Source organism: Delphinus delphis, chromosome 5 (assembly GCF_949987515.2).
Source record: "Delphinus delphis chromosome 5, mDelDel1.2, whole genome shotgun sequence".
Taxonomy (NCBI): domain Eukaryota; kingdom Metazoa; phylum Chordata; class Mammalia; order Artiodactyla; family Delphinidae; genus Delphinus; species Delphinus delphis.
Window position 1 is genome coordinate 75,364,652 of NC_082687.1, and position 27,845 is coordinate 75,392,496.

A 27,845-nucleotide genomic window follows, 5' to 3' on the forward strand; every position below is an offset into this window, starting at 1 on the left:
GTTTATATTAATTTCAGATAAAGTAGACTTCAAAACTAGGAACTGGGGCTTCCCTGGTGGCGCAGTGGTTGAGAGTCCGCCTGCCGATGCAGGGGACATGGGTTCGTGCCCCGGTCCGGGAAGATCCCACATGCCGCGGAGCGGCTGGGCCCGTGAGCCATGGCCGCTGAGCCTGCGCGTCCGGAGCCTGTGCTCCGCAACGGGAGACGCCACAACAGTGAGGGGCCCGCATACCGATAAAAAAAAAAAAACAAACAAAAAAAACAACTAGGAATTGTATCAGAGATAAAGAGGGACCCTGGAAAATAACAGATGTCAATTCCTCAAGACAGAACAACACTAAATGTGTATGCATTTAAAACAAGTGAACTTCAAAACACACAAGGCAAAAATAAATATGAAAAGAAAAATACATAAATCCATCAACATAGTTGGAGACTTCAAAACTCCTCTCAGTAATTGATAGTACAAGTAGGCAGGAAATTAATAAGGACATAGATGACCTGAGCAACACTTTCAACTACCTTGATTAAGTGACATTCAGAATATTCCACTCAACCATGTCAGGTTATACTTCTTTCCAAGTACGCATGTAACACTCACCAAAACAGACCATATGTTCCATGCCATAGAGCAAATCTTAATAAACTTAAAATAATAAAAATCTGAAAAAACATATTATTGGATCCTAATAAAATTAAATTAGAAATAAATAACAGAAATATCTGGGAAACCACCAAATATCTGGAATTAAACAATATACTATCATCTAAGTAGCCCTTGGATCAAAGAGGAACTCTCAAAAGAATTTAAAAAATAATTTAATCTGAAAAAAATGAAAATATAACAGTAAAATCTGTGAGATGTATCTAAAGCAGTGCTTTATATTTTTTCTAATATAAGCATTAAGCGATTATATTAGAAAAAAAAGAAAGCTCTAAAATCAGGAACTTTAAGATTCTATGTTAAGAAAAAAGAGCAGGGACTTCCCTGGTGGCGCAGTGGTTAAGAATCCACCTGACAAAGCAGGGGACACAGGCACCCTGGTTCAGGAAGATCCCACAAGCCAAGAAGCAACTAAGCCCATGTGCCCCAACTACTGAGCCTGCACTCTAGAGTCCGCGAACCACAGCTACTCAGCCCACGAGCTGCAACTACTGAAGCCCACGCGCCTAGAGCCCGTGCTCTGCAATGAGAAGCCTGTGCACTGCAACAAAGAGTAGCCCCCAATCGCCTCAACTACAGAAAGCCCGTGCGCAACAATGAAGACCCAATGCAGCCAAAGAAAACCCCAAGAAACAAACAAAAAAAGAAAATGGAAGAGGAGAAAACCCTCTCAACTCATTTTATGAGGCCACCATTAGCAAAAACCAAAGGTAACAAGAAAACTAAAAACCAATATCCCTTATGATCACAGGTGCAAAAATTCTCAACAAAATATTAGCAAACTGAATCCAGCATCATATAAAAAGGATAATACATCATGACCAAGTGGGGTTCATTCCAAGAATGCAAAGCTGGTGCAACATTTGAAAATTAATCACCATTTAAACAGACTAATTAAGAAAAGCCTCATGATTATCTCAATAAATGTAGAAAAAGCATGACAAAATTCAACATCCATTAAGCTTATAAATAGAAGGAAATTTCCCTAACTTAATAAAGAACATCTATAAAAAACCTATGGCTAACATAATTATTAGGACAAGTTGAAAATGAAGTAAAACTGCCTCTATTCACAGATTACATGATTGTCAACATAAAAAAGTATAGCTATCAACTGAGGAGACTCTGGGGGAAACACTGGGCTCAGGGAGTAGTCAAGCTTCAATTTTATTGATGACAATTCTAAAAATTAGGGCACGGTGGAAGGAGGTGGAGAAATGGTCAGTTAGTAAGACTCAGTCAGATTAGGAATTAGTTTCTTACGGTTAAAACTCTATGTTTTAGGTCAAATAACCTTTGAGTCTTGAATTGGATGAATTAGATAAGCCAGATAAAAAGCACGATGTGATTAGTCTTGAAAAGCTCTAGAAGTTGTATAGTTACGATTATAGCTTCCTTCTTGGGATGGGTTCCTTAGGCAGTTTGTGGTGATAAAGTGTGTGACAGATCATGGAGGTCTTATAAGGAATGCTTTGGGTCTCCCTTAAATCCTGTCAGGACAGAAATAAATCTGAAAGAGAATCAATTTTTTTAAGTTTTTTTATTTATGGCTGCATCGGGTCTTTTTTGCTGTGCACGGGCTTTCTCTAGTTGCAGTGAGCAGTGGCTACTTTTCGTTGCAGTGCATGGGCTTCTCACTGCTGTGACTTCTCTTGTTGCAGAGCATGGGCTCCAGGTATGCGGGCTTCAGTAGTTGTGGCACGTGGGCTCAGTAGTTGTAGCTTGCGGGCTCTAGAGCGCAGGCTCAGTAGTTCTGGTGCACAGGCTTAGTTGCTCCATGGCATGTAGGATCTTCCCCAACCAGCACTTGGACCGGTGTCCCCTGCGTCTGCAGGCAGATTCTTAACCACTGCACCACCAGGGAAGTCCGAGAATCAATTTTTTAACGTCATGATCTTTTTTTTTTTTTTGCGATACGCGGGCCTTTCAATGTTGTGGCCTCTCCCGTTGCGGAGCACAGGCTCCGGATGCGCAGGCTCAGCGGCTATGGCTCACGGGCCCAGCCGCTCCGCGGCATGTGGGATCTTCCCAGACCAGGGCACGAATCCGTGTCCGCCATATCTGCAGGCGGACTCTCAACCACTGTGCCACGAGGAAAGCCCCATCCATGACCATTTAAAATTTTTTAAAGTTCTTATTTCCTAAAGGTCCTTTTTTCTTGTTAGTGTTGTATGGGTGCAAAGAATTCAATGTCAATTAAGAATAACTAGACTTTTAACTACTCTTCTGTTCCCTACATTGTTTCCTCCAATTTTTTTTTTCATCTTGGTTTCATGTTGAACGCATTTCTCAAATTTTTTATCTTAGTTTTTTGCATATGGTTAAGGGTGAGGCACTGAAAGACTGATTAAGAGTACTGTGACTATTGTTTATTGGCTACCATCAGATCATCTATCAGTTCCTTTCTTTCATTTTATTAATCTTACCCCAAACTATTTCACCTTTCTAGTCCTCTATGTACTGAAATGGCTGCTCAACGTTGCTGCACAGCTGGCATTATGGATTTCTCTTCATTTATCCCAGAAATAACAAGCTCTGGTTTGTATCTCATCTTTCTTTTGCATGGCTTACTCCTCCATTTTGGTGGAGTAGGTCATTCAAGTACTTACCAAGAAAGGGACAAAGAGAAGACAAAAAAAATCTTTGACACTTGGAATATATGAAAGTATCTTTATTCTACACTGGTACCTCTGCTGGGAATAGAACTCTTAGAAATAATTTTCACTCAAAACTTAGAAGTCATTGCTTCCCATAGCACTACTGAGAAACTTGATACCATTCTTATTCCCACTTCATTTTAGGGGCCCACTCTCCATATTCCAATCCCGTTTTTTAGACTTTCTCATTTCTCCTAATGTCCTGAAACAAAATATGCCTTATTATGGGTCTTTTCCCATTCACTGCATTCATTGTGCTGAGTGCTTTCAAAGTGAAGAGTGTCAAGTATCCTTGATTATTTTCTTGATCCTTTGCTTTATTCCATTTCCTTTAAGAAACTCCTAATAGATGTTGGACAATCTGGAGTGGACCTCTTAAAAAAAATCCATACTTTTGGATTTTTTAATCTTTCTTATACTCCTTAAACTTCAAATGTTTTAACTAATTTTTAATTTGAGCTATATTTAATTTACAAAATCTATTCTTTAAAGCATTCTGTACCTCCTTCATAGATACATAGATTTCTTACCTTTGAAAACATTCATTTTCAGGTTTTCTGTTATCAATCCTGTTTTGGTCTCGGTTATTAGTGCTGGATCAATCTTCAAAAATCTAGTGATTTCTGGGTTTGTTCGTACTTTGAAACTCACTTGGTGGGGACTCAACTTTCTCACTGGAAAATCTTCAAATGTCTGCATCCCTTTTGAGGTATTTTTCTAGGACCACTGAGTTTCTACAGAAAAGGATCCTCCCTCCTTTTCCCTTGAGACTTAATTGTCACCATTCTAGAAACTAGGAATATGCCATCCAAGTACACAGAATTTTATCTTATCTTCATTTTCAATCTATGACTGGTATCTCTCAGTCTGAAGACTTGTTTCAAATTCATAAGACAGAAATTCTCATTCCATGGTAAGAGGACAGTAGTAAACTATCTACTTACCTAACTGGGTAGAAAGGAATAGACTTTCAATCAACCCTACTTCCAGCTCAAAAGCTCACCCTTACATTCAGCAGTGTCTTTTTTCTCCCATTTCTAGGTTATTCTGAGTCTTAACGAGTAAATCAGCTTGCTTCTAAATAAGCATTCCTTCCATAATCAAATTTTTAGGTTTGAACTTCCTCTACTATGCCAAATCAGTTTCTACTCTTCAGTCTGCTTTCCATCTTCCATTCTGTGGCACTACAGATTTATACCTTTAGAAATGTCATTTCAGTGGAGTTTTAGGAGGCAGCTAGTATTAAACATTAGTGGTACCCATTACGTTAAGTCCAGGCAGCATAATTTCTAATAGAGAAAAATAGGAAACCATCCACACGTCTAATAGGGTAATTGATATGTATAATATGGTAGCCCTACTCAAAGACCTATTTATAACTATTTAAAATATTCATGTAAAGAATTTTTAATTTTTTCTTTGTTTATTTAATTTTGGCTGCGCTGCGTGGCTTGCAGGATCTTAGTTCCCTGACCAGGGACTGAACTCAGGCCCCAGCAGTGAAAGCACCGAGTCCTAACCAACCACTGGACTGCCAGGGAATTCCCAAGAGTTTTTAAAGAACTGTGATTATCAGTTTTAAAAAGTCAAATATTGACAATTATATACTATTAATTGTGTAAAAACAGCACAGCAAGGAGAGAATACTCCAAAATACTTAAGTAAACTCTAGGATGTAGAGTTAAAAGTTTTTTGAGTCTAAGGTTCCTGAAATTAGCACTTTACCACTAAAACTTTTTTTTTTTTTTTTTGCTGTACTTGGGCCTCTCACTGTTGTGGCCTCTCCCGTTGCGGAGCACAAGCTCCGGACGCACAGGCTCAGCGGCTATGGCTCATGGGCCCAGCCGCTCCGCGGCATGTGGGATCTTCCCGGACCGGGGCACAAACCCAGGTCCCCTGCATCGGCAGGCGGACTCTCAACCACTGCACCACCAGGGAAGCCCCTACCACTAAAACTTTTAAAAATAAAAGTAAAGCAAGAGATATAGTGGATAGAAAACCCAAGTTCTCAGTCTGACAATGTCTTGTTATCTCTGGGCAAGTCAGGGCCTCATTTGTTTGTATCTGTAATTTGGAAGGGCTGTAGGATTTTCAGAAAAAATTTCGAAGGCCAGGTCCAAACTGTGAGAGTTAACAAAGAAAAGATGCAGACTATTCAGAAGGCAGCATTTTGTAAATGTGATAAGAAGTGGAGTAGGAAAAGGAAATAAAAGCATGAATAGTTTAATGAAAAGAGATATGGAGGAAAGAATGGTTAGATAGTGCCAAAAAAAAAAAAAAAACAACTAAGACCTGTAGAAAGTAATAAACAGTATAAGGAGGTATCCTTGAGAAGAGAAGCAGCTTACTCAAAGGCCCAGTGAAGAGAATATCAATCTACTGAATCGAGTTGAAAGGGTTGGGGCTAGAATGTAGGACTGGCAACTTGAACAAATTAAAAGGATTACCATTTAGGGCCAAGGTCTTTGACTACACTCCCTACATGCATGTCTTCCCACCCAGACACTCTTTTCCCCTCCTACCCTCCCTTCCAAGGGAGGGAGGGTGTGATCAAGGTTCACAACCTTGATCTTTTACTACATCTTGCCTTTCTATCATAATCTCTCCCTCTCTCTTCATCTTTTAATTACTACCCCAATCTAGGTATCACAGTCTCCTTCTTTCAGTTTACTTTTGAATCTTACCTCTACCTCAGTTCCAACAGAATTTGTTTCAGTGAGTAAATGCCCCTTACCTGTACATGCACTGCAGCCAAAGTCACACTACTTTCTCAATGCTTTTGTGTATGCAACAGCCCTCCCTCAACCTAAATTCCATTACTAAGTGAAGATAAAGGTTAGGGATAAAAATAGGGAGTGAAGAGATACTAGGTATAACTGATGGAAGAGAAGTGTAATTAACTTACTGTTACAAAGCCTAGAGTTACTTAAAGAGGAATAAGCATATTGCTTAATGACCTGGAGATAACTCAAAAACAAAAATCAGAGATATTCAGAAGCTACTGTCTCTATGGATTAGTAGTAGAGGTAGGAAGAGGATCACACATTTTCCACTGTGGACTCTTCACCACTACTAATTTTTAAAAATACACGTTTATGGGACCTCCCTGGTGGCACAGTGGTTAAGAAACCGCCTGCCAAAGCAGGGGACACGGGTTTGAGCCCTGGTCAGGGAGGATCCCACATGCCGTGGGGCAACTAAGCCCATGTACCACAATTACTGAGCCTGCGCTCTAGAGCCAGAGCGCCACAACTACTGAAGCCCACGTGCCTAGAGCCCATGCTCCGCAACAAGAGAAGCCACCACAATGAGAAGCCCACGCACCGCAACAAAGAGCAACCCCCGCTGGCCGCAACTAAAGAAAGCCCGTGCACAGCAAAGAAGACCCAATGCAACCAAAAATAAATAAATAAATTTTAAGAATGCACACTTATTATTTGGAAAAATAATTTTTTTAATGAAGAAAATCAACCATGCTAATAATCACCTCAGCAGACTATTATCCTGAATTTGTTTCCTTATTAAAATTTTGCCTTTGTTTTACCTCCAGGTCATGACATCTTAACTAACCAAAGATGAACTACCTCTTCTCCTCATATACACAGAAGTATGACATTATGCAATTAAGAACTAAAGTATCTGTAATGGAATACAATATTTAGGGCCAATTAGATTTTGCAGTCTAAAAGATCTTTTTCTATGGGTTGCATAAACCAAGAACAATGCTATTTATTCTATTCTTCCAAATATCAGAAAAAAAGTGTGCCTGGTGCATGTAAAGCAACTTCAGTAGAAGTCATGAAACCCTACAGTTGAACTTAGTTCATCAAAACATTCTATTCAATTCATACCATGAGGAGTGGTTTGGATATACTTCCCTTGGAATGAAGACCTCACTCTCACCTGAACTGGTTTTCCTTTTCATGCTTGCAAAGGATCCCTCCACATTTCCTATTTTTAAGGAAAACAAGAATAGCATTTTAGGTCTCAAAAAGCTACCAGGTTTAGTAGGCACATATAAATAACAATATTAAGGGATTGTCCCCCCCAAATAACCTGTGACTCTAGGTATCCAACTTATTTTAATCGATCTATTTTAAAAAAGGAGACTGGAAGGTCTCCTTTTCCTTAAAATTCTGTAATTCTATGAATATGGTTAGGAGATACCACTGGAACGTCATTAATCCTGTTCCTCAGTACTACTTACGACAGGAGGACATTCATCTATCAATATAATACAAATAATAATGAATGTATATAGCAAAGGAATATATATTTTTCACATACTAAAAATGAAGAGCTGAGGAATACAGTAACTAGAGAGCTGAATGTTAGCTGTGTAGGAGATAAAAGTCACTATTTGTTGCTCTTAATAAAAATTAGGTATATTCTGTACATGTAGCTAAGCTTTTACACTGTAAGGGAGAAACAGAGTACTAGGTATATTAACTAAGTATGAAACACTCTGAGTTTCTGAAATTTTGCCCCGTTTTATAGTGTTTGCCTTGTTTTATCTGTGTATCTTGAAAAAAGGCTCTACAAGTATCAAGTATCGTAAACTGAATATTTAAAACAGATTGCCCTTCTTGACTTTGGTCAACATCCTATTAAAAAGTAATTTATGATAAAAGATTAAGTAGATTTATAAAGTTGTGCTTTAATATACTTTTACTGAAATTCAATGAGGGGAAATGAACATTACAATATGAATACTTGAGTAGATAGTATATTACTGTAGGAAATACTCCTAAAAACTTTAGAGAATTCATGTTAATTCTTTGATGAATGAAACAAAACACATACCAAGTGTTTACTATCATTTGAATTTGACCATCCTGTGCTAAGGATTAGCATGAGGACTCTCGAATTCCATTTGTTATCCTTGATTTTTAATATGTAAGGATATAGCTTGCTCCATGAAAAGAGCCCTTCATACTGGTATTCCAGTGAGAAGCAATTCCATCTCCAGGCTATAGTAACTCATAAGCCTGCTGAAAGCTGGTAGTAAATACCCTAGAGACACAAAGTTAACAATCAGTTTGCCATATGAAATAATACAAACCCTAACCAACACAGCCTCTTCTAATTATCAGTATCAATAGTGGCAGAAGTTATCCAGTATAACCCAGAACTTGCTGAAACAATTCAGAGTCCTTGTCACTGTATAGGCACCCTTTCCAGAAAGATTTGTGTGCTTACATGAAAATAAATATTACTTTCAGTATCAACTACCTCTGGATTACTCTAAATTTTGGATTAGAATCTAGCCAAATAGTGTTATATTTTCAAATAGTTTTAATTAGAATTTCAACCTATTTTAAAATTCAAAGCACTAATATAATTTATTGCATTTATCAACATATACTCATTACTGTAAAACGTGCCTAGTAGAAATATCTACTTGGTTGTTTTTCTTGTTTAAAGCAATGTGGAGGCTTAACTGCCTGTCTATTGATGAGCACCTAGAAAGAAGATATAAACCATTTTCAGGGGAAAACATGCATGCATTTATTTTTAAGAATTCCCAGTAAGGGGGAAAAAAAATTCAACATCTTTAAAAATGTGTTTATTTTTTAAAAAATCAGTTGTGTACAAAAGTGTTTCGTAGTTTTTAATTCTCAAGACAAATACCCAACCCTCCACCCCCAGCCCACCCTGCTTCAATAGTCTTTCTGGTAACCCACCCAATTTTCCCCTTACAGGAAGTTAACGGCTCAGAATAGATCCTCCTATAGAATTTATCATCACTAACAGATTGTTTAGAATAGAGATCTAGAGAAGCTAACAAGCAAGATTCTTTCTCAGTGAAGTTAATGAAAATCCCTATAATGGCAGTAGACTTCCAGCAGACACCACAACAAAGCACCATCAATTGCTGAAAGCTAAAAAATAGATATTATTTTCAATAGTATTTCATTTTCTATTGGAAAAGTCTTTAAATTACATTAAATAAGTCTCTTTCCCCCCCAAAGAAATAGTCTAGCTTTTATTATGATGCCTGTAAAAAGTAGGTAACAGCAAGCACACAAGGATCATTTAACAGCACAGTGCAAATGATATGAATCCACTCACCCCCTAGGACCAAACCGATAAACTGTGCCACACCTGATTACATACAGCAGCATTGAATATATACATATATATGTATATATTCAATGCTTGGTTGAAATAACCAAGCAAAAGGTGACACATTCACAACTTACATTTAGGTGATGATCACAGGTTTATGAGGGTAGATCAGTCCAACAGAGCAGTAACAGAACAAATGGGACAAGTGAGATACTGACATTCCCCTACCCTTATGCCACAAGATTTTTGATCCATATTGCAACAGTGCAAACAGAATATGTGACATAATATGTAGACACGGCAGAAAAGTCACACTTGAAGAAAGGCTATTTATCAGTAAATACTTCAAGTTACCTTATTCCCCAAGTGACGGCAAATAGCTGATGTTAAGCATTTATTTTTAACTGGTACTAAAAGAATGGAAATGCAAATTTTTAAAATCAATGGTTTGTACCCTGGAATTGAAATTTCTTGAACTAGAAAAAGTGATTAAATACATCATCATTTTGTAAAACTCCATGAAATCAAGTTAACTGTAAACAGCTTCCTTTTCCTATCCAAACATTGTTTCCATCTAGGTACAAGAGTATACCTGGCTCCAACTCTTCCAAGCCCAAATCCATCTTTAAAACACCAAAAAAAAAAAAAAAAAGTTTTTGTTTCCTGTGCTAACAAGGATCGTGGAACATTATTATATCCCTATGGTAGAGTTTTAAAAGCTCAAATCAGGCATACACTTAGAGCCAAGAACTGCTTTTCACATTGATAAACTTACAAAGCAGCAGTAATACGATATGCTGCATTCTGTAGTGCATAAATAAGCAATATCCAGTTTATCTGCCAATTTTTTCTTATACTTTAAAATTATTTTGCATAGTTTTAAGCACCACCAGCAATCACAAACGTGAAATACTTCCAAAAAAAGGAAAATTATGTATTTCATTCCATAGATAACTCTCCTCAGAAGCAAAATGGTCAGAATACAAACACACATATATATACTTGAACGTGTTATGTGTTTAAGTAAATCATAGTCACAATTCCAAACATTTGGGGGAGCCAACACAGAGCATCTGATTTAGTACCAGTTTCTCAAATATTTATATATCTTACCGTATACTTATTTGGGTCACAAATTGCTACTCATTCATTTAGTCATCTGTACTGAAATACTACATAACTAATTATTTGTTCTTTTAAAGGTCAGGCACATACTCAGGAAACAGACCTGATTACAGTAAAAGCCTATAGGAGTATCAGTGACTTGTAGCAAATCTGTCTGCCCTAAATGGGATAAAACTATTTATATTTTTTACCATAATTTTTGAGGCCTTCACAACTGACAAATCACAAATGATTGAGAATTATAAAAATAATTTCCATCAGGGTACCTCTTCCCTAGACCTGCACTTTTAATGTTCTTTTTCCGAACATATATAAGACCACAGAAAAGAGCAACTGCCTTTATTTCTATGTTTGGGAAATAAATCTACCTGTAGAAAAATAGGAAAAAAATAAAAACAAACAAAACAACAGAAGGCGACAGTAGGAAATGTACCAGAAAAAGAAAGAGATTATCACATTAAATGTAAATGAGGTAAATTTTAGAAATGAAAAATTCATTATGAAGAACCTCTCATACAAAATATTGTACTTTTCAATTTCCTGGGCATTGGGGATGTTGAACTGTAGTTAGATGAGTAAACCCTAAGGGGCTAATGTGCATAAAAGTCATAGGCAAGGTATAGCTGCCTCCAAGAGCAAAGTATATAATGCTTGACCCTTAGTAAATTCTCAGTTCTTTCTCTCTCATTTGTCAAACCACAGGACAATTAAATATACCCTGATAAAATGGGCAAAGAGTAAATTGGGTAGAGGTGTCTGATATTTAAAATAATCCAAATATTACTAATATTACCAAGCCACCCACCACTAAAAATAAAAATTAATTCTAACCAACAATGGAACAAAACTGTCCACATTTTCACACAATTCCAACCTTACTTCAAAAATATAAAGAAAAGTACATGGTTTTAGCTATTTAAAATAAATAAAGAAAAATCTTGTTTCCTTTGGCATCTTTAGAAAGTAACTAAACTACAACAAAAGGAGGTGATTGTATAAAGAAATTTATACTTAAGCAAACATATAGGGGAAAAAAACAGCAACTTGTGTTTAGTATGCAATAAAATCAACTACAAGAGTTTACTATTGATTAGGAAAGCCTTACAAGTTGTTGGAAGAACCTCCACATCTTAACATTACAATATATTTAATAATGGTTCTTTTATTGCTTCTAAGATTATTGAGAAGTCAAATGAAATTATGCTGAATTTATGGTTCAAAACTATTTTCCAAACACTTAACCATTATAATTTAGGATAAGTAACACTTGAAGAAAGCAAACCTTTTATAATATGACTTTCAGTATACAGCCTTACTTTAATTCACTCTGATTCCATTACATTTTTGTTATTTTTGCATTGGTCCTGAATATGTAATAATAACTGTGTTTCTACGTATAGAACAGCCTACACAAATCCATTTCACCCTTCATAAAATGGTCACATTAGTGTTTGAGCTTGCAAAACTAATAATTTTCAAACTTTTGAACTTAGAATGAAATGTAAGTTTAATACGTATAGAAAGTCTGACTATGTACAAGAGAAGGTAAAGTTTTCAATTCTCATATTATCAGAAACATCATAAAGAAAGCTAGATTTATAACACACTTCTATTCCTATGTGCATCTGAAGTATGTACAGTAAAACACCAACACAGCTTTCATGTGTCAATTGGGGGAAATGCACACAAGAGTGACTTTTAAAGGATCTGATAAAGCAATCTCTTATAAAGCCAAAATTAGGCTTAAAAAACTGCCAACAGTTGATTTCACCCTTGCAAGTTGTCAAAGAAAAATTTCATCAGTTTAAAAATAGAAAGATGTTAAATTCACTGAAAAATTAAGCTGGGTTCTTTCATTAAATCTGGGAATACTGCAACATCAAGTTTTTACTGTTTTTGCAAGAGAAACAAAACTGGCAGCTCCGTTTTTACATTATTACTTATATATGAAAGTTCTAAGAGTGAAGAATTGTGACAAAACATTCCAAATGGACAACCTAAAAATGGAGCAAGGGATACTGTCCCTCAGCACATTTCCCCACCAAAGAGAGAAATTTACTATTAGAATATTAGCTGTGTGTGGTAAGAGGGGAAAAACAGATATGGTGTCCCAGTCTGCTGACAAGGACAAAAAGGCTCTGAATAGGTCACCATCTTCAATTCTGAATAATCTCATATTTAAGAATTCTCAAATGCTTAAAATGGTGGTCTTTTCAGCTACCCATCCTAAGAAGTCAAGTACAAGCATGCAAGTAAATTCACAGGCACAGAGGATCCATGTTAAAAACAGTTAAGGTAGCTGTGATGCAACACCAACGATATGAATGGCCCTGACACACTCAAAATATTATCTTAATTATTCAACAAAATCCTGAAGCAAACTCTTGCTAGTCTTGGTACACTGCTAAACACTAAAGTAGCATGTTTTTTCCATGGTTTTAGCTTAGCTCAAAGAATTTTTACACTATTAAGTAAGAAAAAAATTAAAGTATTTCCCCTTTTTAAATTTACAGAGACGTTTAATTAGCTTTATTTACAGAGCAGAGATTTTTTTCAGTCTCCAATGGTGCCTAGATAACATCATTAGGCAAGAATGCCAGTTTAAAAGAAATCTACGCAGAATCCTAAAAATAACAGATGTTGATGCTCCTCAAGAAGGAGCAAGCTTGACTATATCAGCAGCTCTATGTCTCAGTTACTCAGAAGCAATTCTGTTGCAGTCTCTACATCCCAAGATTTTGAAGACAAGGCCACTATTACTGCATTCTGTAGAAAAGAAAAGGGGACAAAATAAATAAATAAATAAAATCTCAAGGAAATATTTTTAAAATACTGCATCACCCACTGTCTTTATATTAAGAAACCACACCTTGTTTTTTCATTTTTAAGTTACCTTGCACTTCATAAAAAGAAGCTTCTAAAACCAATGACTGGAATCAGCCAAAAAAAAAAAGAAAGATCACTGGTTTTAATAACAAAGTTTGCTTATCAAAATTAGATTTAGGGTATTTTTTTGAGTCACTTTTGTCAGCCAAGGATTTGCAGCAATAATTTAATGAATAAGTAAAAATCAACATGCCTTTATGTACTTACCCTATCAAAGCCCATAGCACATAGGTTTTCTATTTTTTTGGTGTATTCTGGACTAGAAACTGGTGCTCCAGCATACACATGTGCCCAAAGTCGAGCTGTCTGTTTGAACATTTCGGGATTTTGTTTGTACTATATGGGGGAAAAAAATTGATTGGCATGACAATGCAGTTATAATATTCAATATAGTTAACTCATGTCCTAATTGCCTAACAACCTGATTTTTCTAAGTAAATGTAAATAAATGTAGATTCAATTTTTAAAATGTGACTGATTCACTTTCCACTGCAAACATACTATGTCACTCAAGAAAAGACTGTTTAACCTGAAGCTGTGATTCACAAGTTGCACTGAGGAAAGAAAAACAAAAGTAACGTTTATCAACTTTAATCCCCAATTTCAACAAAGTAGCAGAAAACTAATACTAAATGGAGTTATTAGAGTTGTCTCTAAACACTGTGCAGTGGCAAACATTACAGAGATAAACAGAATTACTAGCTTCTAAAATTATGTGGACATTAATAAATGTAACCAACTTCTGTATCAATCATAGCTCAGGCTAGAATACAACTTGACTTTGCTGTTTTGCTAGAGCTGTATTAGTGTACAGGGATTTAAGAAAACCCCATATGCAAAGTCCTAACTTACAGCACATGTTTTGAGATGATTATGAACTCACCATAGAGTACTTTTCAAAAGGTAAGATTTTCCATATGCATTGGAAAGAAGTAAATTTATTCTCAAATATTCTGGGACTACCATTAATTAATAAAGCCAAGTATAAATTTAAAATATTAAATTCACTTTAATATTTCTTAAGATGTTTTATACACATTAAATATTTCTATACATTAAAATGATAAATCTAGTTTCCACCATTATTAAAAGGAAATAAGTCAAACTACTGAACAGAGTTAGAAGAAAACTGAGTCCAACCTCAACCTTTGAGGCTCAGAACTCAACAGAAAATCAAAGCTCGAACTCAAGCCATGTTTCTGACTATCGAAAATGAACCAATAGCACATATATAACACGTTAAACCATAATTCTAAGCACTCTAAGGCAAATAATAGTAGAACACATTAACAAGGATATATACAACATAAGGAGTGACGAACTTTTCAAAGGAAAGGAAGAAGTTTCTAAGAGGAAATGTTTTCTTAGGCAGAGGGAAAATGGCAGACTGGGTGAAATGACATGTAGGAATGATACCATCTTGAACAGCGTGAGTTTGAAGAACAGTAAGAATTTAGGAGATGAAACTGGGTTTACAGACAGTTCAAATCATGGAGGAACTCTTCAAACTAAACAATTTGGACTTATCAAGTAGGTGATAGTAAAGCTACTAATAGGTTTTAACAGTAAAGTGAAATAAGATTTACACTTTATAAAGCTAACTGCTATCAGTGCAGAATATGAGGGGAAGAAGAGGCTGAGGTAGGGAGCTCCATCAGAGCAGTAAAATGAGAAATTTTTAAACATGTGAATTAAGTCAATCAGAGAAGTATTACGACAGAGAGATACTGGGATACGAGAGAGAAGGAGACATAGAGAAGTACTCCAAGCCTGTGACTGGGATATATAAATAAGCTGATTATATTACAGAACGATGAACAGGTTCACAGGTTTAAGATTCTGCATTCAGTTTTGGGAATGCTGTACTAAGGTACCCATGGAATATTCATATAGAGCTCTCCACTTCCAAACAGGCTCTTGGGCTCAGGACAGAGGTCAAGCCTGAATATCGTTATCAACATACAGGTGGTAATATCAGCATGGATATGATCGTCCAAGTGAGCGTATGAAATGGAAAGTGAAAGAAACAGTGTAAGAACTGAGAAAGTATATTTAAAAGGGAGGAGAGGTAATTCCTTGGTGGTCCAGTAATTAGGACTCCACACTTCCACTGCAGGGGGCACGGATTCAATCCCAGGTTGGGGACAAAAACGCAGGGCGGCAGAGTGGAGAAAGAAGAGAAACAACTGTAGGAAGTAGGAGGGAACAACCACAACTACGAAGATGGGAAAAGAGAATAGTATCTCAGAAGTCAAGAAAAAAAAATTTCTGGGTTAAAAAACAAAAATAACAGGGCTTCCCTGGTGGCGCAGTGGTTGAGAGTCTGCCTGCCGATGCAGGGCACATGGGTTCGTGCCCTGGTCCGGGAAGATCCCACATGCCACGGAGTGGCTGGGCCTGTGAGCCATGGCCGCTGAGCCTGCGCGACCGGAGCCTGTGCTCCGCAACGGGAGAGGCCACAACAGTGAGAGGCCCGCATACCGCAAAAAAAAAAAAAAAAAAAAAAAACACACAAGGCTCAATAAATCCTACTGGTTTAGAGCAGGGGTCCCCAACCCCCAGGCTGCGGACCAGTACCGATCCTCGGCCTGTTAGGAACCGGTCCACACAGCAGGAGGTGAGCAGCGAGCGAGCAAAGCTGCACCTGCCGCTCCCCATCGCTCGCATCACCGCCTGAACCATCTCCACCCCACCCCCCACCACCGGTCCGAAGAAAAATTGTCTTCAACGAAACCAGTCCCTGGTTCCAAAATGGTTGGGAACCACTGGTTTAGAGTGTGGGTTGGCAAACTTTCTTAAAGGACCAGAAAATAATTATTCAGGCTTTCAGACAATACTGTCTCTGTCATAATTATTCAATTCTGCCACTTGTAGCTGTAAACAAATGAGGGTGGCTATGTTCCAATAAAACATTATTTACATAAACAGTCAGTCTGGCAGTAATTTGCTAACCTCTGCCTTGGAAATCAAAGATCACAACTGAAAAATATTTATTCCATTTGGCAATTACAAGGTTTTTGATAACCTTCACCATGCAACTACTCAGTGCCACAGTTGGAGCTGATTAACATTATCATGAGGGAAGGATCATCACTGAATTAAGAGACAGACAAATGGATACACACATGATAAAGCACATGAAGTAAAATGTTAATCATAGAATCAAGATGGTAGGTAGATATGTGGGTATTCACTGTGTAATTCTTTCAACATTGTGTTTTTGAAAACTTCATAATATGTTAGGAAAAAAGCATCTACCATATAAACAAACTACTGTGTTAAAAAAAAATCACAAAATTAGGTTTTCACTATTACATCTGATACAATAATCTCACAGCAAGAAAGGAAACCATTTCCAAATTTACTTTCAATAGACGTATGCTTCTGTTCTAACCACTGCAAACCACTAAAGTAAACACTCATAGGTAAGTACAAGAAAGTCGTTCAAAAGCAGCTACCTTACCTGATTTGCTACTACTGCATCTTGTGGATCATCTGGTTCTGCAGCTGCCAGTAGTGCTTGCAATGACAATAATACCGTGCGGAGAGTCATTGCTGCTGCCCTGAAATTCAAAATAGGAAGATATCCCAGTTAAGAACAAACCAAAATAGAGGTTTTCTGAATAAAACATGGAAACTACTGAAGCTAAAAATAATCTAGATTTTTATCTTAATCATATAATTAAGTCTTAGAAATTTATAATTATATATCTGCCTACCCTTTTTTTTTTTTTTTTTAAACAACAAATGAGTCATTCTATTTCTTAAGACACCTCAAATTGCCCTTAATTGGCTTAGTTTTTTTCGTATTGCCCGTGTTGTTGACATATCCTTCTGGTCAGCTTTATCTACTGACTTACTTTCTATCCATTTCTATAGACACAAACTTAAAATAAAGTGATAAAGTAACATGTGAAACTTCCTTTCTGTGCAATTCTAAAAACAAGATACCATCAAGCAAATATCCTTTATTTTCAAGAAAGCATAAAATTACTTGGAGGGCATTATGCTAAGTGATATGTCAGACAAAGAAAGACAAATACTATGTATGATAGCACTTAAACATGAAATCTAAAAAATAAAACTAGAGAATACAACAAAAAAGAAGCAGACTCACAGACAAAGACAACAAACTAGTGGTGAGCAGTGGGGAGAAAGAAGGAGGGAGAGGCAATATAGGGATGGGCTGTAAGAGGTACAAATTATCAACTATAAAATAAGCTACAAGGATATACTGTACAACATGGGGAATACAGCCAATACTTTATAATAATAAATATATATTATTTTGTAAGTATAAATGGAATATAACCTTTAAAAATTGTGTATCACTATATTGTACACCTGTAACGTATAATACTGTATACCTGTAATTAACATAAAATTGTACACCTGTAACTTATATAATATTGTACAGCACCTATACTTCAATAAAAAATGAAAGAAAATTAAAAAATCATTCTATAACATTCTGAAAAGGGAAAATTTTTTGCTTCATATACATAATATTCATGCCTCTAAATGTGTTTATAAAGCAAATATTTATCTAGAAAATGGTATCTACCTAACCAAAAAGGACTCTTAGCATTTCTGTTAAAAAATTACTTGACCACTTAATATACAAATATTTCTGAATACAATAGTGAAATAGCATAGTAGTGAACTATTTTAAAAGTTGAAGATTATTTTTTAAGATGATCATATGGTTTTTATTCTTCAATTTGTTAATATGGTGTATCACATTGATTGATTTGCGTATATTGAAGAATCCTTGCATCCCTGGAATAAATCCCACTTCATCATGGCGTATGATCCTTTTAATGTGTTGTTGGATTCTGTTTGCTAGTATTTTGTTGAGGATTTTTGCATCTATGTTCATCAGTGATATTGATCTGTAATTTTCTTTTTTTGTAGTATCTTTGTCTGGTTTTGGTATCAGGGTGATGGTGGCCTCACAGAAATGAGTTTGGGTGTGTTCCTTCCTCCGCAATGTTTTGGAAGAGTTTGAGAAGGATGGGTGTTGGCTCTGCTCTAAATGTTTGATAGAATTCACCTGTGAAGCCATCGGGTCACGGACTTTTGTTGGAAGATTTTTTTTTTTTTCTTTTTTTGCGGTACGCGGACCTCTCACTGCTGTGGCCTCTCCCATTGCCGAGCACAGGCTCCAGACGCGCAGGCTCAGCGGCCATGGCTCACAGGCCCAGCGACTCCACAGCATGTGGGATCTTCCCAGACCGGGGCACGAACCCGTGTCCCCAGAATTGGCAGGTGGACTCTCAACCACTGCTCCACTAGGGAAGCCCTGTTGGAAGATTTTTAATCACAATTTCATTACTTGTGATTGGTCTGTTCATATTTTCTATTTCTTCCTGGTTCAGTCTTGGAAGATGATACCTTTCTAAGAATTTGTCCATTTCTTCCAGGTTGTCCATTTTATTGGCATAGAGTTGCTTGTAGTAGTCTCTTAGGATGCTTTGTATTTCTGCTGTGTCTGTTGTAACTTCTCCTTTTTCATTTCTAATTTTATTGATTTGAGTCCTCTCCCTCTTTTTCTTAATGAGTCTGGCTAAAGGTTCAGCAATTTTATCTTCTCAAAAAAACAGCTTTTAGTTATATTGATCTTTGATAATGTTTTCTTTGTCCTATATCATTGATTTCTGCTCTGATCTTTACGATTTCTTTCCTTCTGCTAACTTTGGGTTTTGTTTGTTCTTCTTTCTCTAGTTCCTTTAGGTGTAAGGTTAGATTGTTTATTTGAGATTTTTCTTGTTTCTTGAGGTAGGCTTGTACTGCTATAAACTTCCCTCTTAGAACTGCTTTTGCTGCATCCCATAGGTTTTGTATCGTTGTGTTTTCGTTGTAATTTGTCTCCAGGTATTTTTTGATTTCCTCTTTGATGTCTTCACTGATCTCTTGGTTATTTAGTAACATATTGTTTAGCCTCCATGTGTTTGTGTTTTTTACATTTTTCCCCCTATAAATGATTTCTAATCTCATAGCATTGTCGTCAGAAAAGATGCTTGATATGATTTCAATTTTCTTAAATTTACTGAGGCTTGATTTGTGACTCAAGATGTGATCTATCCCGGAGAATGTTCCGTGTGCACTTGAGAAGAAAGTACAGTCGGCTGCTTTTGGATGGAATGTCCTATAAATATCAATTAAATCTAACTGGTCTATTGTGTCATTTAACTGATATAAATATCAATTAAATCTATCTGCTTCTATTGTGTTTCCTTATTAATTTTCTGTTTCGATGATTTCTCCATTGGTTCAAGTAAGGTGTTAAATTCCCCCACTATTACTGCGCTACCGTTGATTTCCTCTCTTATAGCTGTTAGCAGTTGCCTTATGTACTGAAGTGCTCCTATTTTGGGTGCATATATGTTTACAATTGTTAAATATTCTTCTTGGATTGATCCCTTGATCATTATGTAGTGCCCTTCCTTGTCTCTTGTAACATTCTTTACTTTAAAGTCTATTTTACCTGATATGAGTATTGCTACTCCAGCTTTCTTTTGATTTCCATTTGCATGGAATATCTTTTTCCATTCCCTTACTTTCAGTCTGTATGTGTCCTTAGGTCTGAAGTGGGTCTCTTATAGACAGCATATATTTGGGTCTTGTTTTTGTATTCATTCAGCAAGCCTGTGTCTTTTGGTTGGAGTATTTAATCCATTCATGTTTAAGCTAATTATCGATATGTATGTTCCTATTACCATTTTGTTGATTGTTATGGTTTTTTTTTTGTTTTTCTTTGCAGTACGTGGGCCTCTCACTGTTGTGGCCTCTCCCGTTGTGGAACACAGGCTCCGGGTGCGCAGGCCTAGCGGCCATGGCTCACGGGCCTAGCCGCTCCGCGGCATGTGGGATCTTCCCGGACCAGGTCACGAACCCGTGTCTCCTGCATCGGCAGGCGGACTCTCAACCATTGCGCCACCAGGGAAGCCCATGGGTTTGTTTTTGTAGGTCCTTTTCTACTCGCATTTCCCACTTAGAGAAGTTCCTTTAGCATTTGTTGTAGAGCTGGTTTAGTGGTGTTGAATTCTCTTAGCTTTTGCTTGTCTGTAAAGCTTCTGATTTCTCTGTCCAATATGAATGAGATACTTGCTGGGTAGAGTAACCTTGGTTGTAGATTCTTCCCTTTCATCACTTTAAATATATCATGGCACTCCCTTCTGGCTTGTAGAGTTTCTACTGAGAAATCAGCTGTTAACCTTATGGGAGTTCCCTTGTATGTTATTTGCCGTTTTTCCCTTGTTGCTTTTAATAATTTTTCTTTGCCTTTAATTTTTGTCAATTTGATTACTGTGTGTCTTGGTGTGTTTCTCCTTGGGTTTATCCTGCCTGGGACTCTGCGTTTCCTGGATTGGGTGGCTATTTCCTTTCCCATATTAGGGAAGTTTTCGACTGTAATCTCTCCAAATACTTTCTCGGATCCTTTCTCTCTCTCTTCTCCTCTGGGACCCGTATGATGAGAATGCTGTTGTGTTTAACGTTGCCCCAGAGGTCTCGTAGGCTGTCTTCATTTCTTGCCATTCTTTTTTCTTTATTCTGTTCCGCAGCAGTGAATTCCACTATTCTGTCTTCCAGGTCACTTATCCGTTCTTCTGCCTGTTATTCTGCTATTGATTCCTTCTAATGTAGTTTTCATTTCAGTTACTGTATTGTTCATTTCTGTTTGTTTGTTCTTTAATTCTTCTAGGTCTTTGTTAAACATTTCTTGCATCTTCTCGATCTTTGCCCCCATTCTTTATGAGGTCCTGGATCATCTTCACTCTCATTACTCTGAATTCTTTTTCTGGAATTGCCTATCTCCACTTCATTTAGTTGTTTTTCTGGGGTTTTATCTTGTTCCTTCATCTGGTACAAAGTCCTCTGCCTTTTCATTTTGTGTATCTTTTTGTGAATGTGGTTTTCCTTCCACAGGCTGCAGAATTGTAGTTCTTCTTGCTTCTGCTAAATGTTGAAGATTACTAAAGAACATGCCCATTTTCACCACACAAATTAGATAATTCTAAACCAGTCTTTTTGAACTGGATTCCTCATTTTAACCACAGAACAGAGAAAATTACTAAGTATTTTCTCAATTTCCCCAAGGATAGTATATAAATAGTACCATCCTGGATGCTTAGGAAAAAACTTAATTTATTATCAGCAACAAATGTCTTAAGGAATGCGTCTTCTTCAACCGGTAGCAGCAACATCACTTGGGAACTTCTACAAAATGAAAATTCTTAGCCCTGTCCCAGACCTACTGAATCAGAAACTCTGGGGTGGCTTAACAGATACTCCAAGTGATTCTGATGCAAACTAATTTTTGAGAAATACTACTTCAGTGCATTACAGCTTAAAGTGAATTGAGAAAGGCTGTTCTAAACCAATATAATTAAACCAGTATCACAAACATGTCTATATTTTATCTACTAGAGAAAAATTACAATACAAATGGTTCTTAATCTAAAATGCTATCAGAATTGTCATTTATATTAAATTCCAGAAAATGCAAACTAATCTATAGTGACAGCAGATCAGTGGTTGCTGGGGAATGGGGGAGCAGGAAGGGTGGGAAGGAGCAATTACAAAGGGACACTCACTAGGAAACTTTTGTCTATGTTGGTTATGTTCGCTAGCTTGATTTGTGATAGCTTCATGGAGGTATCTATTTATCAAATTGTGCATTTTTAATGTGTACAGTTTAAGATAAATCACACCTCAAAAAGCATTTTTTAAAGTTGTGTTTAAAAAACAAAGCTATCAGAATAAAAAATTTTATTGATCAACTCATCCTTTTAGAGAAGCTACAGAAATAGGAAAAACTTTGGTTATGATGTTTTAAAATTAGGTGAAATGCTAAACTAGCATTGAAAAGAAAAGAAAATTTTAAAAACTTTTTAAACCACTACACATAGTTATATGAAATGGAAATTTTTTTTTTTTTTTTGGCTGCACTGCACGGCACATGGGATCTTAGTTCCCCAACCAGGGATCAAACCTGCGCCCCCTGGATTGGAAACATGGAGTCTTAACCACTGGACTGCCAAGGCAGTCCTGTGTAATGGAAATTTCTAATTCTGAAACAGGGCTGGGAAAATAGAAATTATTTTTCTAGACTAAATTTCTAAATTTCCTAAGAGTGTGCACAACTTATTTTCAACCAGAAGTTTTAAAATCTTTAGAATGGACAATATTCTTTTAAGACAGTAATCAAAACATAAAATTCCAAATTTAGTCCTTAAATGTTAATTCTTGTTCTACCATTCATTATCACTATTAACAAGATGAAATCTTTCTTACTTACTTACTCTAACTTCATTTTATATTTGGGTAATTGTACAGAGAATGTTTAAAGGCACATGCACATCAAGAGCTGCCCAGATATATCACCTTGAGGCTGACTTAAACCACTCAAAAAAGGACAAAAGTACAAAATATCACAGAAATAGGATATACAAAGCCGGCTACTCTAATATCCCAGTGGAATTAAGCATCCTGATTTAGAAATCTGTTTTTTTTCTTGGCCACACCACGCAGCAGGCAGGATCTTAGTTCTCCAACCACGGATCGAACCTGTGCCCCCTGCATTGGGACCACTGGGCCACAAGGGAAGTTCCGCAATTTAGAAATCTATAAAAATACTTTAAACAAAATATTAAGTTATATAATGTTTAATTGATCCCACATGATGCGTGGCATGGCCAAGAGAATAAATAAATAAAATAAAATTATTTCAAGGAAATGTATCTGAATATGGAAGAAAAATCTTCAAAGAGTATTTAATTGTATATACTAAAACAACTATTAAACTCAATAATTTTAATTTACAATAAAAACAAATATGTTTACAACTCAACAAGGCAATAAACATTATTCTTTACAACTTAATGAGCTCTACTATTTACGATAGCCAGAACATGGAAGCAACCTAAGCGTCCATCGACAGATGAATGGATAAAGATGTGGCACATATACACAATGGAATATTACTCAGCCATGAAAAGAAATGAAATTGAGTTATCTGTAGTGAAGTGGATGGACCTAGAGTCTGTCATACAGAGTGAAGTAAGTCAGAAAGAGAAAAACAAATACTGTATGCTAACACATATATATGGAATCTTAAAAAAAAAAAAAAAAAACCACGGTTCTAAAGAACCTAGGGGCAGGACAGGCATAAAAACGCAGACGTAGAGAATGGACTTGAGGACACTGGGAGGGGGAAGTGTAAGCTGGGACAAAGTGAGAGAGTGGGATGGACATATATAAGCTACCAAATGTAAAATAGATAGCTAGGGCCCTGAACCAAGATGGCGGAATAGAAGGACATGCTCTCCCTCTTGTGAGAACACCAGAACCACAACTAGCTGCTTGACAATCATCGACAGGAAGACATGGGAACTCACCATAAAAGATACCCCACATCTAAAGACAAAGGAAAAGCCACAAAGAGACGGTAGGAGGGGCGCAAGCACAGTAAAATCAAATCCCATAACTGCTGGGTGGGTGACTCACAGACTGGAGAACACTTATACCACAGAAATCCACTCACTGGAGTGAAGGTTCTGAGCCCCACGTCAGGCTTCCAAACCTGGGGTTCCGGCAACGGGAGGAGGAATTCCTAGAGAATCAGACTTTGAAGGCTAGTAGAATTTAATTGCAGGACTTTGACAGGACCAGGGGAAACGGAGACTCCACGCTTGGAGGGCACACACAAAGTACTGTGTGCATCGGGACCCAGGGGAAGGAGCAGTGACCCCAGGGGATACTGAACCAGACCTACCTGCTAGTGCTGAAGAGTCTCCTACAGAGGCTGGGGGAGGGGAGGGTGGAGGGTGGTGGCTGTGGTTCACCGAGGGGACAAGGACACTGGCAGCATAAGTTCTGGGAAGCACTCCTTGGCCTGAGCCCTCCCAGAGTCCACCATTAGCCCCACCAAAGAGCCCAGGTAGGCTCCAGTGTTGGGTTGCCTCAGGCCAAACACCAACAGGGAAGGAACCCAGCCGCACCCATCAGCAGTCAAGCAGATTAAACTTTTACTGAGCTCTGCCCAGCAGAGCAACAGTCAGCTCTACCAACCAACAGTCCCTCCCATCAGGAAACTTGCACAAGCCTCTTAGACAGCCTCATCCACCAGAGGGCAGAGAGCAAAAGCTAGAAGAACTACAATCCTGCAGCCTGTGGAACAAAAACCACATTCACAGAAAGATAGACAAGATGAAAAGGCAGAGGGCTATGTACCAGATGAAGGAACAAGATAAAAACCCAGAAAAACATCTAATGAAGTGGAGATAGGCAACCTTCCAGAAAGAGAATTCAGAATAATGATAGTGAAGATCATACAGGACATCAGAAAAAGAATGGAGGCAAAGATCGAGAAGATGCAAGAAATGTTTAACAAAGACCTAGAAGAATTAAAGAACAAACAAACAGAGATGAACAATAAAATAACTGAAATGAAAACTACATTAGAAGGAATCAATAGCAGAATAACAGGCAGAAGAACGGATAAGTGACCTGGAAAACAGAATGATGGAATTCACTGCTACGGAACAGAATAAAGAAAAAAGAATGAAAAGAAATGAAGACAGCCTAAGAGATCTCAGGGACAACATTAAACACAACAACATTCGCATTATAGGGGTCCCAGAAGGAGAAAAGAGAGAAAAAGGACCAGAGAAAACATCTGAAGAGATTATAGTCGAAAACTTCCCTAACATAGGAAAGCAAATACCCAGCCAAGTCCAGGAAGCACAGAGAGTCCCATACAGGATAAACCAAATGAGAAACACGCCAAGACACATATTAAGCAAACTGGCAAAAATTAAAGACAAAGAAAAATTATTGAAAGCAGCAAGGGAAAAACGACAAATAACATACAAGGGAACTCCCATAAGGTTAACAGCTTATTTCTCAGCAGAAACAATACAAGCCAGAAGGGAGTGGCATGATATACTTAAAGTGATGAAAGGGAAGAACTGACAACCAAGATTACTCTACCCAGCAAGGATGTCGTTCAGATTCAATGGAGAAAACACAAAAGCGTTACAGACAAGCAAAAGCTAAGAGAATTCAGCATTACCAAACCAGCTCTACAACAAATGCTAAAGGAACCTCTCTAAGTGGGAAACACAAGAGAAGAAAAGGACCTACAAAAACGAACCCAAAACAATTAAGAAAATGGTCATAGGAACATGCATATCGATGATCACCTTAAACGTGAATGGATTAAATGCTCCAACCAAAAGACACAGGCTTCCTGAATGGATACAAAAACAAGACCAATATATATGCTGTCTACAAGAGACCCACTTCAGACCTAGGGACACATTCAGACTGAAAGTGAGCTGATGGAAAAAGATATTCCATGCCAATGGAAATCAAAAGAAAGCTGGAGTAGCAATACTCATATCAGATAAAATAGACTTTAAAATAAAGAATGTTACAAGAGACAAGGAAGGACACTACATAATGATCAAGGGATCAATCCAAGAAGATATAATAATTATAAATATATATAGACCCAACATAGGAGCACCTCGATACATAAGGCAACTGCTAACAGCTACAAAAGAGGAAATCAACAGTAACACAATAATAGTGGGGGACTTTAACACCTCACTTACACCAATGGACACATCATCCAAACAGAAAATTAATACGGAAACAAAAGCTTTAAATGACACAACAGACCAGATAGATTTAATTGATATTTATAGGACATGCCATCCAAGAACAGAAGATTACACTTTCTTCTCAAGTGCGTACGGAACACTCTCCAGAATAGATCACATCTTGGGTCACAAATCAAACTTCAGTAAATTTAAAAAACTGAAATCATACCAACTATCTTTTCGGACCACAATGCTATGAGAGTAGAAATGAATTACAGGGAAAAAAACCATAAAAAAAACACAAACACATGGAGGCTAAACAATACGTTACTACATAACCAAGAGATCACCGAAGACATCAAAATAGGAAATCAGAAATACCTAGAGACAAGTGACAATGAAAACACGACGATCCAAAACCTATAGGATTCAGCAAAAGCAGTTTTAAGAGGGAAGTTTATAGCTATACAAGCCTACCTCAAGAGACAAGAAAAATCTCAAACAATCTAACCTTACACCTAAAGGAACTAGAGAAAGAAGAACAAACAAAACCCAAAGTTAGCAGAAGGAAAGAAATCATAAAGATCAGAGCAGAAATAAATGAAATAGAAACAAAGAAAACAGTAGCAAAGATTAATAAAACTAAACCTGGCTCTTTGAGAAGATAAACAAAATTGACAAACCATTAGCCAGACTCATCAAGAAAAAGAGGAAGAGGACTCAAATCAATAAAATTAGAAATGAAAAAGAAGTTACAACAGACACAGCAGAAATACAAAACATCCTAAAAGACTACTACAAGCAATTCTATGCCAATAAAATGGACAACCTGGAAGAAATAGACAAATTCTTAGAAAGGTATCATCTTCCAAGACTGAACCAGGAAGAAATAGAAAATATGAACAGAACAATCACAAGTAATGAAATTGAAACTGTGATTAAAAATCTTCCAACAAACAAAAGTCCAGGACCAGATGGCTTCACACGTGAATTCTATCAAACATATAGAGCAGAGTCAACACCCATCCTTCTCAAACTCTTCCAAAACATTGCAGAGGAAGGAACATTCCCAAACTAATTCTATGAGGCCACCATCACCCTGATACCAAAACCAGACAAGGATACTACAAAAAAAGAAAATTATAGAGCAATAGCACTGATGAATACAGATGCAAAAATCCTCAACAAAATACTAGCAAACAGAATCCAACAACACATTAAAAGGATCACACACCATAATCAAGTGGGATTTATCCCAGGGATGCAAGGATTCTTCAATATTCCCAAATCAATCAATGTGATACACCATATTAACAAATTGAAGGAGAAAAATCATATGATCATCTGAATAGATGCAGAAAAAGCTTCTGACAAAATTCAACACCCATTTATGATTAAAAAAAACTCTTCAGAAAGTGGGCACAGAGGGAACCTACCTCAACATAATAAAGGCCATATACAATAAACCCACAGCAAACATCATTCTCCTTGGTGAAAAACTGAAAGCATTTCCTCTAAGATCAGGAATAAGACAAGGATGTGCACTCTTACCACCATTATTCAACATAGTTTTGGAAGTCCTAGCCATGGCAATCAGAGAAGAAAAAGAAATAAAAGGAATACAAATTGGAAAAGAAGAAGTAAAACTGTCACTGTTTGCAGAGGACATGATACTATACATAGAGAATCCTAAAGATGCCACCAGAAAACTACTAGAGCTAATCAATGAATCTGGTAAAGTTGCAGGATACAAAATTAATGCACAGAAATCTCTTGCATTCCTATACACTAATGATGAAAAATCTGAAAGAGAAATTAAGGAAACACTCCCATT

General features: G+C 37.0%; 1 protein-coding gene across 2 annotated transcripts in view; it reads right to left on the reverse strand.

The window, feature by feature from the left end:
* Positions 1-6,645: 6,645 nt before the first annotated feature.
* UBE2K (ubiquitin conjugating enzyme E2 K) overlaps positions 6,646-27,845 on the reverse strand; it is an 82,249-nt gene continuing 61,049 nt past the window's right edge. The window contains exons 6-8 of one of the 2 annotated variants that reach the window (XM_060012676.1): positions 16,867-16,966; positions 13,611-13,739; positions 6,646-13,283 (exon numbers count right to left, since the gene is read on the reverse strand). In XM_060012676.1, coding sequence (XP_059868659.1) covers positions 13,209-13,283; positions 13,611-13,739; positions 16,867-16,966 — 304 coding nt within the window. In that variant the 3' untranslated portion in view covers positions 6,646-13,208. The remainder of the gene's footprint in view (positions 13,284-13,610; positions 13,740-16,866; positions 16,967-27,845) is intronic. The other variant, XM_060012677.1, reaches the window with a different exon arrangement.